Genomic DNA, 12874 nt, shown 5'->3' on the forward strand with positions numbered 1-12874 from the left:
TGTTTACTGGAAATCACTTTGTAGTTCTACAATTACAGACTGTAGTGTCCGGTGTTGTGACGAGTTGTGCTACTTTGCAGCTCTGCGCATGCTCAGAACAAAATTTGTAATGTTTTCACGTTTTTCGTGTTAAATCTTTTTTTTCCCTCCTGTACATTACACAATCGTAGTTTACTGTTATTATTTGTTTGAGTGTTCCAAAACTGTAGAAGGCGAATTAAATGTTAAAAAAAACTATAAAACCATTTCTTACCACCTTAGAATTTCTTTAATAAGGGGATTTGGGCTGTATTGCTTATACTTCTGTAGGCAGCATTTTCTGATAAACTACATTTAGCTTACATACTGTTTTATATAAACAACTGCATTGTATAACAGGACACTACGGAAGCACATTTCGACAAGGTCGCACAATGAGGTGTTTACATTTTTAAAACTCCAGCTGGATTGCTGTGTCGGATCCACTTGTAGCAGCACAGTATGCCTGAGTGACATAATCTAACCCAGTAAACATTTAGCCGTTGATTCAACGTTGAAATAACGTAATGACTGCCGTCTAATCAACGTTCCCTTAAGGTTGAAAATTAAAGTTGAAAAGACGTCCAAACACAGACATTGAAAAGACGACTATTAGACGTATTTTGGACGTCCATTAATTGGTCCCGAAATAAATGACTTGTATAAAACACATTTTGGACGTCCACTGACGTTATCGATTGATCACCACTTAACTTATTAAGATGGAATTTGGACGTCTATTGACTACTTTTAGACCTATTTTGAACGTCCAGGGACGTTCCTTGTTTACTGGTAAATGATCAAGGGTGAAATGCTAACTCAGAGTAAGTACACTGATCCAAGGTTAATCTATAAAAATGAAAGACGAATCAGTAAATCCCATCTCGTCATATCTCAGGATATAGATCAACAGTATCGAGGTTACACTGTAGATGGCGTTACAGCACAGGAGAAGATTGATCACTCTGAGGGCAACAGATGCGAATACACTTCATCACAGTCATATCAAACAGGCCACACATGAACAGTTTTATTTGATAGTCTGAGATAAGGGCAATGCCTTCATGCCCCTTGGACAGGGCCAACTGGGAGGAGGACCCGGGGGTTGAACCAGGGCTTACCCCAGGAGGAACTAGAGGAAGGTGGCGTATGGATTTGCTCACCCTGAATTTATTTATTTATTTATTTTATTCTGTTTTATAATCCATAGTGGCCTTGGCGTGACTGTGAATATTTGTTCTTGTTCTAAATTAATTGTAATGACAACAATAGGAGTTAAACCTGATAGAATGGGAAATTAGATTGAATAATTTGGAAAAGACCTGAGTCAATTAGTGTTTTAATGCCATTCCAGGCATTAAGGAGTACAGTGACTTTCCCTGCTTTCTGCACAGTGGCTGTACCAAACAGGGTTTAAGATGTGTCTTGTTTTTTGAATGATGTGTTTGAGACAGAAACAATACAGCTGTTCCTCTGAGGCCAGCATGGAAATATATAAAGGAATGCAGAAATACGGAAATACAAATAAAAATGCAGAAATATGGGTGTAATAAATAAATGCAGAAATGTGTAAATGCATAAATCAATTCAAAGCATTTAATGAATTAATTATGACAGAAATGTGTGTGTGTGTGTGTATACCTATGTCATTTTAGGCCTTTATAAAGCATACCGAGCTCTCCAGTAACATGATACACTGACAGTTTGGCTTAATGCGCGAGCCCTTGTCCTTCCTGTTGAACTAAATCAAGTAGAAGAGTATTTAGTCACAGAGTGTCCTTCATGATGAAAGCAGATCAACTGACTCTTATGCATTTTACAGAGCTGAGGTGCCACAGTAGCTGACACGTGTCTGCCACATCTGCATCCACAAGTCTTTTCCCTCCAGATGTGAGTAAGGAAAGTGAAACTATGAGTCCTTAGATTCTTAAGAGCCATCTGTAAAATATTCCCAGAGCTCAACAACAGATAAAACACAACCAAAGAATTCACTGCATGGGCACAAATCAAAATCATTTAACTCTTTAAACACAGAGAATCTGCAAACAAATGTCACTCCTTTTAACTTACGGATAACTTGGTCATTAAGATGTCTTAAGATGTAATGAGCCAGGGAATAAAATTGTTCCGAGTGTCTTGTATAAATAAATGACTGGATTTAATCTCCATGTTTTTTATTTATTTATTTTTCAGTATATTTTGAAAAGAGGACACTGGAGAAAAATTGGCACCAAGGATGCTGTGGCTGGGAGGCTTCAAGTAGACCCCAATAGTAGGGTCATGGCAGGGTGTGTGTGATTGAGTGTGTGAGGATAGGAGGGAGTTAAATATTTCTAATATCTTGCAGCTATATTAATGAATATGAATACAGAAATATTTGCTCATTTTCCAAAACTAATAAATAGCCTATAGTGCCAAATCATTAACTTTCTGTTCAGTTTGATCATTAAACATCATTCAAACTTCTTACATTTACCACATTTTACATGTTTCATCATGTTAATTCCAGTGTAAATTGTGTGTGTGTTTATTTACATCTGCATTTAGGTTGTGGTGGAAAGCAGTTTGATCAGTGATTGATGTGTGTATGTCGACCAATAGTGCCAGTGAGAAGGTGGGTTTAAAACAACACATATACATCTTAAATTAAATCCAAATAATCTCAAGTCTGCAAACGAATGTATGTCCACAATACAAGCAAAGACTGATGTGATATCAGTGCAAAATCCAGGGCATTTTACACTTTTAGAAATCCCAACGGATGAATTTTTTGCAAGAGGACATGCACTGGAAAATAAGGATGTATGGTCACCCTACCATAATTAAAAGCCTTGTACTCACTCACTTCAGCTTCTCTTCTATCTCACAGAACAGAGTAGCTGTGCATTCTATCATTGTTTTAACCCTGTGTTCCCTAATCTTTTAGCAGTGACCACCTTTTGTAGATGAACATATTTCCGAGCCCCTTCACACATGTACACATCTTTTGATTCAAAATTTAACCGTTATAAACATTGTAATTCATTCTTACATCTGACATTATGTACCTTATTCATTACCCAGTAAACAAGAAACGTCCCTGGACGTTCAAAATAGGTCTAAAAGTAGTCTGTCCGTCAAGGACATATTTTAAACGTCAAAGGACGTCCAAAATCCATCTTAATAAGTTAGTTAAGTGGTGACCAATCGATAACGTCAGTGGACGTCCAAAATGTGTTTTATACAAGTCATTTATTTCGGGACCAATTAATAACGTCAATGGACGTCCAAAATACGTCTAATAGTCGTCTTTTCAATGTCTGTGTCTGGACGTCTTTTCAACTTTCATTTTCAACCTTAAGAGAACATTGATTAGACGGCAGTCAATGTTTACTGGGTAGCCTTGCTGCCCCATGAGCCATGCCACTGTTTAAAACTGTAATAACCTTTACCTGTTAAATGTTATAGAGCTTATGTTGCCTAATCAATCAAGTTGTCTACTGGGTGAAGAAAATCTGTCAAAGTAAATACAACAAAGTACATAACGCAGCTACTGCCGTCTGGAAAAAAGTTTGGTTGTGACTCTGAGCACACTGCACACACCGCTGAATATATATCAACACAAATCGGCCAAACCAAAGAGCTGTTGTTTTTGGACTTCTGTGGACTGGTGGGACGTTACTGTGTGTTGTGTTGATTTGACTGGATGAGATATTGTATCTTTTAACTAGTTTCAGTGGGGGGCATAGTTCATGGCTGTGTTTCACTGTTTGTTATGGTTCTGGCAGCTACATCTCTGTCCCATGGACGCATTCTATTCCAACACTAATAAACATTTGGATGATAAGGCTGAAGGATACTTTGGTCTGACCTAACAATTACAGGCTACTCTTATTTATGGAGCCAAAAACATCAAGATGGTCAGTAAAAACAGCATTTTGTCAGTTAAATAAATATTTCAGGATTAACAATAACAGATTCCTGGTTTTCCTGGGTTACTGCATTTTTTTAATGTCCCAGTTTTTCTGGAAAACTTTTTTTTAGCTCAGCATTGAATGCAAAATGTGACTGGCAACAGGAGATCAAGTGTATGATTTGAAAACTTAATTGATTTATAGTTTCCACTGGAAAACGGAAGTAGAGTTTTGGGCTAGCAGTAATTCGATGCCTCACACGAGACTCAATCTCAGTAAAACCAGAGCTTGTTTCAAGGCTCACACTGAGTAAAACCAGTGCTTGATTTGATCACATTGAGTAAAACCTGAACTCATTTTGAGGTGCATACTGAGTACACCCTTTGCTTAATTCGATGCTCACACTTCGAAAAACTTGCACCTACTCTGCTGCTCAGACAAGCCTCATACTCATTACAACCAGCGCCTACTCTGCTGCTCGCAAATGGCTCATATTGAGTAAAACCAGAGCCAATTTGCTGTCAGAGCTGGCTCCAGACCTTAGTCATTCTGAGGTTCACACTGAGGAAATCTAACTAAGGAATTATCTTTGAGCTCCTGATCAATACATATACGGCTATTTAACCTCGATTCTCCCCATGTGTGACATTAAGTTTTGTGTCTATAAATGGGCTGGCAGCTCAATTACAGCAAACCCTTAAGATCTGTGAAATCACAGCTGTAATTCAAATTGCAAGCTAAAAAAAGGCAGCTTCTCTGATTTTTTAGCCCATTCATTCATTATCTGTAACCCTTATCCAGTTCAGGGTCGCGGTGGGTCCAGAGCCTACCTGGAATCATTGGGCGCCAGGCAGGGAATACACCCTGGAGGGGGCGCCAGTCCTTCACAGGGCAACACAGACACATTCACTCACACCTACGGACAATTTTGAGTCCCCAATCCACCTACCAACGTGTGTTTTTTGGACCGTGAGAGGAAACCGGAGCACCCGGAGGAAATCCACGCGGACACAGGGAGAACACACCAACTCCTCACAGACAGTCACCCGGAGCGGGAATTGAACCCACAACCTCCAGGTCCCTGGAGGTGTGTGACTGCGACACCTACCTGCCGCGCCACCATACCGCCGTTTTTAGCCCATGCCAACACCAAATTCAGAGAGACTGTTTAATCATATTTCTTAGCCTCAATATATAGAAAATTCAATATCGATATCAATAAGCATCATCAAATAAAGACATTGAACCAGTTTAATCATGATCTTTAATACAGTGAGTTCTGTCCACAGGTTTATTTGTACAAAATATAAACAACGAATGCATTTCAATTTAAATAGCACAGTCATGTTAAGGTCCAACATCATTCACTTTGGCACTGAATGAACACCTTTATAGTCACATTGGGCATTTTTGAAAAATTTGTGAAAATTTTTGCAAGTGACCTTTTTTGCATAGATTATTAATAACACAATGAACACAGACACACATAGAGACCTAGATTTAATGCATGACTGATCAGTGAGACCGTATATTTTACATGATAGCACCAAAGCAAAAAAATCTGCCATTATATTTCAAGTAAAAAAAAAAGCTTTGCAGAAATTCATTATGAACAACAGTTGAAATTTGGTCTTTTGGGAAAAATATATTTCTCTTTGCTCAAAGGACGTTAATGATTAGAGTACAGACAGTTTGGTGTTTCAGCCAATGAAATGCCCTTGTAAATACAATGACTTGGCCTACTTAATATGCTTTGTGTTCAGTGTGCAATGATTGCCAAAAAAACGAATTGGAAACCTTAGTATGTGTTGAAGTGGTTGCCCTGAATGAATTCGATTAAATCAAGGATTTGAGAATCACATTCTATGCAAACTGGAAATAAGAGTGTATCTGGCTAATATGTTGCTGAAATATTTTCTTGAGTCTCTTTACTGCCTACAGCGTCACACAGAGGTCTTCACACTCTTCTTTAGTGCTAAATCTGTTTGCGTTTCCTTCACATCCTCCATACCAGAATTGAGCACATTCCTTCTGTTCAGCGTTATAGGCCCATTTGAGTATGTATGCTCTGCAGGGCCCTTGATCACTTTTCAGGAGACAATCATCTGTAATATCAGGGAATGTGAAAAGCAAAGATGCCAAGAATTAACACATTTTACACCTAGGTAAATATTGTACAATATTCTTAAAAAAAAAAACTGAATTATAACATCTGTATGACTTAAAGAGTACATTACTGCTCTCTTTAATGAGGTGGTCCATGAGGACAAGAAATAATGTATTTAATATATGAATTCAAAATGCACATGCATTAAAGAATAAGCAGGAACATCTGTTTACCATATGTTGCAGTTTCCTCTGGTACCTCAGAACCTAAACAAATATGTGGTCACAGAAACACGTTTAACACACAGAACATACTCAAACGTTTCTCTCAGCTTTGTGTGAAGATTAATATTTCATTTTTCCAGTTATGTACACACTTTACCATTTTTGTGACGTGTAAATCAAATGTAAGGGTCCAGATAGTGGATAGATGTCACTGATCATCTTCATGCAATGCGCATCACTATCAGGGACCAGTTACAAAGCTCACAAGCACAAACATCGAAGCCATGCAGCGAGAATAACTAAACAGAAATGTATTACTAATAATCTGATGACTGCAGGATGACTTACTTGGTAAGATACATCTCTGGATGCATTCGATTTCCGTTTTAAAACGGTTGCTGTTACCGCCACAACCACCAAACCAGAAGACTGAGCATGCACCAACTGCACTATTATAGTACCACCTTTGCACATAGTCTCCACACACGGTGCCGATGTCCACATCCAGAAAACACTGAGCTGAAAACAAAACACTCACTTACTACTAGAACATGCAGGGAACATGCAGGACAGAACTCTACCTAGACATGCTCTCAAAAATGCCACTGGATTTCCATCAAACCTTTAATAATCTCTATATATTAGCCATCAAGGCTAAGGACTCATGCATCTATTTTCTGTCTTTTCTTTCTTTTCTTTCATTCAATAACACACACATTTAGAATGTTTTTAATTTATATATAAGACGTCAAAAAATTGCTGTTATTTATTAGAGCTGCATGCTAATACTGCTGTATCTTTCTGCTGTTAGTTTCCTTTACCATTTGTTTCTCCAAGTCCTGGGGACCTGTTTCCAGAAACGACCTCCACCTGTGTCACTTTCCCTTCAGTGTAAAGTGAGTATGAGTCCTCCTCCAATTCTTCTTCTGGTTCTTCATATTCTTCTTCCACCTCAGGGTAGGAAATAGTTGGTGCAGGAACCCTGAGGAAGGTATAGTTTAATTAATTAAGCTGTTATAAATGTCTTTGTAAACATGTAAAACTAGTACTAAGTTACATAATATTATTTAATGTAGATGTAATGCTATTTTTAGTGTAATATGAAGGCAGATAACCCTATGGGATTGGAAGATGGTGACAGATTTGTGATATGTTACCTGTCAGTGTGATGTTCAGTCTCATGAATTTCAGTCTGGCCCTGTTGTAAAAGGCATTTGTCCCTCAGTATTAAAGGTGGATAGGTATTCATTTGCCCTGTGTTCAAAAGAAAAACAATCACAAAACCATACAATAGAAATGTAAGAAAATAGCTTACAAAGTTCTTTGGTGGTGTGGCAATATATATATATATATATATATATATATATATATATATATTTGGAAGAGCTTAAATATCCTTACTTTTCAAAATGTGGAAGAAAATCCTCAAAAAGCGCCGAGCATAATCTTGTTCTGCGTGTTTAGCATAGCCTAAATGAACTATATGCTGATCTGTGGGAAAGCTGGCGAGCTCCTCCACCTGAGTGCTGTTAAAGTTATTCCCAAGAGTGAGGATGAAGATCACTATGCCCTGGCACCTTGCCTTCCTGGAGATAAAGTTCAGCTTTGATCTGTCATAATAGTCATGTGTGTCATCTCCAACAATAACCAACAACATCTTGTTTTTATGAGGCCTGGTGGCCGTAAGAAGACCCTGATTGATCGTGTACTCCACAGCTTGGCCCAGCCTGGAAGAGCCACCAGTCTGCTCCAGGTTTTGAAAGATGCTCTGCTTCATCCTGGTGTGTTCGTGATGCTGCTGGAAAGTGAATATTTGCTTGACTGGTGCTCGTGCCTCTCTATAGGAGGAGCTTTGCTGGTAAAGAGCCACCCTAGCCTGTTTGTCAGGTTTGCTAGGCTGATGGCTTATTACAATCTGTTCTATAATATTGATCAGAGCGTGCTTTGCTCCCTCATACAGATCCTCTGGTATGTTTTGAGAACCATCTGCCAGCAATGCTAGGTCCAAGTCCACCTCTGGTAGAGCAGGTAATGGAGAGCGGGAGGGACAGCCAATAGCAGGTTTGCAAGGATCTGGCAAAAAGCAAAACCAAAGGTGACAGTGTTTGCAAATTTTCACAGAACGGTTCACTGTTAAATTTTATATCACATAAAAATCATGTTTCCTGTGTTTTCCTTGAAAGATTTAATCAAACGGAAATTTTAAAGTAAAGTTACCAAAGCAGAGAACACACTGCTTAATCCTGTCAATTGCAGCACTCTGATCCCGTGGTCTTTCCGCTACAGTCAAAATGAAGCTCCCTGTCTCATCAGCCTATAGTACAATATAAAGCAGAGGAAAATCTGTTTGGATGTTTCCATGTTGAAACATCCTGAATTAAACTCTTCAGTTGGCAGGTATAGTAGGTGTATTAGAGCAAATGAATGCCTAAACTATGACTAATTGACTGTGCTAACTTTACCTGAAAAGCAAGACGAACGTTGGGGAGATTTCTAAGGGCAATAACACCAAGGTTGATGTCCAGAGCCTTGTACTCCATCACAGCTGTGGTAATGGATGTCACATCCTGGGATGTCCCGCCAGATAGAAAGATTGCCACCTTTCTCATCAGTACACCCTTTCGCAATCTTTTGAAGACATTCCTGCCCACAAAGCGCATGGCTGCACCAATGTCCCGCTGGCTGGATGTACGTTCCAGAGCAATATTCTTTACAGCCTCCAACAGCTCCTTCTTACGGTGATAGTCAGAGAAGCGGATGAGATACTTAGTGTTGGAACCGTAAGAGACCACAGATACTCGGGATCCAGTGGGACAATTGGTCTCTGCGATATTGAGGCCTTCCAGCAAAGTGGAAACCATGTTGCGCATCCGGTCAAAAATTACAGGAGTGATACCATCAGACATATCCAAGCCAATGACCAATTCAGTGGGGTACGCAGGGCAAGCACCACTGTCTGGAGTTGTAAGCGGAACACAAGAAAAACAAATGTTCAAAGATGAGCTGCTTTCTATTTTAAATATGTATGCATCAGAACGGTCTCATTATTAATGTATCGGACTATTGCATTTATAGGTGCAACTGGAGAGACGTACCTTTACAGCAAACTGAGGGAATGAAAAAAAGGTATTTAGAATTAGAACAGATCCGCATGTGTACAGTTGTGACAAAATACAAACTAAAACAAATCAAGAATAGTGCTGCAAACTGTGGAGGTATTTTAACAGTCAACAGTTAAAAAGAATTTAGGATCAGAGGAACCTTTAGAGGGTGTGTTTATTGTCTAAGATACTTCTTTTTATGTATTTGCTTTATTTGAGGGCCTTTGAGTAGTTTTGCAGAAAAGTGCTAAACTCAACTGTATTTCCAATGGGAGACATGTTAGGTTCATAATTTAAATGTCATTATATATGAAATGTGTCTGCAGGTTTAACGCGATTGACCAATCAGTGGTTCACGAGAGATATTATTAATTTAAGTGAAACAGGCCAGAATAACAGAACTAATACTCTATGACAGAATACAGAGCTCTTTATTGGATCCAAACATTTGAATGTCATAGGTCCTTCCAACAGGGAACATTCCTCAGTCCCTTAAGTATAGGTTATTTCTGTCCATTCTTTTTGTGAAAACAGGTGACAAACTAAAACTGAAAACTCCCAGTGGGTCCAAACCAGCCAAAGACCACCCACAGAAAACCTTCAATGTTGGAAGAATTACGACGCAAATTCACAATTCATAAAAAGTGAATATGTGGAATATTTCACACAAACTTGTGTGTTTCTATTGTTTCTATTCGTTATTGTTTTGCTGCTCATCACAAAACAATGACCAAATAAATCTTGTGAATGGACAATAAGATAAAAAAAGCCAAATCAAGCACAATATTAGGAAACCTTACCACAGTTGTCTCGTATGTAGGTGATCAGTTCGCATTCCTAAAAGAAAACAAGGTAAAAATTGCAGTTAGCTAGAGGAGAAGCAACCTATCCTGAAACGGAGAAGAAAATAAACTTTGAACTTACAGACTTTTCTCTGTTTCCTGGTGGTCCTTTGAGGCCCTAACAAAAAGAAGCAAAGATAATTTTAGGATCAGCCGAGTAATTAACTACATAATCCAAACAATAAAATAATTTTACAAAGGCTCACAAACCCTGTGCCCAGGTGGTCCATCAGAACCAGGACTACCTGGATCTCCAGGCCTGCCTGAATTTCCCTGCCATCACACATCAAACAAACAATGAACAAACCAACCAGTTACAATAGGTTACAGACTTATAAAATATTGTGTTTAAAACAGCATTCCCAGTAAACAAGGAACGTCCCTGGACGTTCAAAATTGGTCTAAAAGTAGTACGTCAAGGACATATTTTAAACGTCAATGGACGTCCAAAATCCATCTTAATAAGTTAGTTAAGTGGTGACCAATCAATAACGTCAGTGGACGTCCAAAATGCGTTTTATACAAGTCATTTATTTCGGGACCAATTAATAACGTCAATGGACGTCCAAAATACGTCTAATAGTCGTCTTTTCAATGTCTGTGTTTGGACGTCTTTTCAACTTTAATTTTCAACTTTAAGAGAACGTTGATTAGATGGCAGTCATTACGTTATTTCAACATCGAATCAACGGCTAAATGTTTACTGGGTTGGTACACACTGAAAGTTTTTGTATATGTAAGAGTTATTGATAAAAATATTTACCGCTCTTCCCATATTTCCTTTAGGGCCACTGCCTCCTGGCCGCCCCGAATCCCCTGATTCACCCTGAACATAAAAATAAAATAAATAATTTAGTTGCTGGCTTGTTAAGATTCCAACATATGAGTAAATTCAACACTAGCACTGGTGTGGTCCACATAATCTTTTCAGGAATAACTTCTTGGCTTAAATAACTGTTGGGTTTATTAAAAAAATATTGCCTTGGTAAAATAAAAAATATACCTGAAATCCAGGATAACCAGGAAAACCTATATCTCCCTTTAAGAAAGAAATGTTCATAATTAAAAAGTGATGATATATTTTTTATTGTGTGTTTTTATGTGTGGGTAATAAATATATATGTATTTATTTATTTATTTATTTACCTTTTGTCCTTTACGTCCTGGTATTCCATACCCATCTGGACCATCCGTTCCCTATGAAGAAAATAAATTAATAAATACTATTAAAATAGCCGATAATGGACGAGTCCACAAGATTAAAAAGTTAAAAACTAAAGAGACTAAAAAAATCTCTGATGTTATTCATAAAATATTTTTTTCTCATGCATCTATCCTCACTTTGGGACTGTTCAGAGTGTGTTTAACTCACCTGAGGTCCTCTGGTACCTGGTGGTCCAATTGCTCCCTTATCTCCAGGGTCCCCTATCTGACCCTGTACAAGAACATTCAGATACAGAAGTAAGATATAAATGTAGCCCAATACTAGACTCTTGATCTATTATAGAGACAAATTTATAGATTTGTAAAAGATTTGTATTAAGATGGCAAACGTTAAACTGCTCAACTCGCTCACTGTTTAATAGTTAACACAGACTAAACTGACACCTACATTTAAATCTATATAAATTCTATGGGAGACATCAGAAAGTGCATCAGGGCATAAAACCTTTATTGCAAAGATGTATGTACATTTCAGAATTCACTAGTACACAATACTCTATAAATATGTGGATATAGCCAAAGGAATGATCTTTTTCCATATTCTCCATGTTTGCAAGTGCATGCGTGAGCACCCCAAGGCCCTAAGGACCCTTCCGTTGTGGAGGAGTATAGCACTGTAAATGCTGTGGGGCAGTGGTTCTCAAACTGTTATTCATACTGTAGTAGCATCCTGAGGTGGTTCACCAAATGACATCAGGAAATGTACTACATTCACCAAAAAAAAAATGAATTATTGAATAACTGAAAATGTAATAGTTGAATGTGTAAATTTCACTGTTTCAAAGATTTCATAATTCTGTTTAAATACTGCTGCCTCTCACAACATTGCTAAAGTAGGGTGACCAGACGTCCTCTTTTACCCGGACATGTCCTCATTTTTAGACTTTAAAAAAATGTCCGGGCGGAATTTCACAAACGTCCGGGATTTTGTTTTTCTAGAGCTTACATAGAACTTCGAGAAGCGTTTCGTTCACAAACTAGTCCCGCCCTCCCCTACTCCGATTAGTTCGCTTGAGTGAGAAGGGGGCGTGGTAAATAGCCTAAAATATTCTGATTGGACGGTCTGACTGTAGAGCTACCGTTATTGGTCGATAACCTTCTCTGTAAACATTTAATTGGTCAGTCTGCACGTCAATAGTCCTCGTTTACGTCAGGCAAAGGTCATGTACCTACTCTCATCTCGAGCACCTATGCTGAAAAGTAAATGTAACGTAGAGACGTGTCCTCTTTTTCACCATCGCAAATCTGGTCACCCTAGCTAAAGCCATATATTCTCCTTGATAAATGCCCAGTCCGGACCGGAGCTCCTATGATACCTCCCTCCGAGGTCCTGCTCTGTCCAATAATTGTACGGTCCACAAACAGTGTCTCACAGCCATGAAAGGAAAAACTGGCCTTGTATTTGAAAAGTGGAGGCCGTTTACAGGTAGCAACACTGTAGAACAGAGCCAGGGCCGGCACATTT

At 38.5% G+C, this 12874-nt stretch overlaps 1 protein-coding gene across 1 annotated transcript in view; it reads right to left on the bottom strand.

Moving 5' to 3' along the window:
- Positions 1–5141: 5141 nt before the first annotated feature.
- col6a4a (collagen, type VI, alpha 4a) overlaps positions 5142–12874 on the bottom strand; it is a 43410-nt gene continuing 35677 nt past the window's right edge. Inside the window, exons 27-42 of the mRNA XM_066684011.1 lie at positions 11558–11620; positions 11332–11382; positions 11189–11224; positions 10949–11011; positions 10396–10458; positions 10268–10303; positions 10144–10180; positions 9334–9349; positions 8705–9194; positions 8460–8556; positions 7644–8315; positions 7400–7496; positions 7064–7224; positions 6591–6761; positions 6252–6284; positions 5142–6016 (exon numbers count right to left, since the gene is read on the bottom strand). Coding sequence (XP_066540108.1) covers positions 5847–6016; positions 6252–6284; positions 6591–6761; positions 7064–7224; positions 7400–7496; positions 7644–8315; positions 8460–8556; positions 8705–9194; positions 9334–9349; positions 10144–10180; positions 10268–10303; positions 10396–10458; positions 10949–11011; positions 11189–11224; positions 11332–11382; positions 11558–11620 — 2256 coding nt within the window. The 3' untranslated portion in view covers positions 5142–5846. The remainder of the gene's footprint in view (positions 6017–6251; positions 6285–6590; positions 6762–7063; positions 7225–7399; positions 7497–7643; positions 8316–8459; positions 8557–8704; positions 9195–9333; positions 9350–10143; positions 10181–10267; positions 10304–10395; positions 10459–10948; positions 11012–11188; positions 11225–11331; positions 11383–11557; positions 11621–12874) is intronic.

Source organism: Hoplias malabaricus, chromosome 10 (genome assembly GCF_029633855.1).
Source record: "Hoplias malabaricus isolate fHopMal1 chromosome 10, fHopMal1.hap1, whole genome shotgun sequence".
Taxonomy (NCBI): domain Eukaryota; kingdom Metazoa; phylum Chordata; class Actinopteri; order Characiformes; family Erythrinidae; genus Hoplias; species Hoplias malabaricus.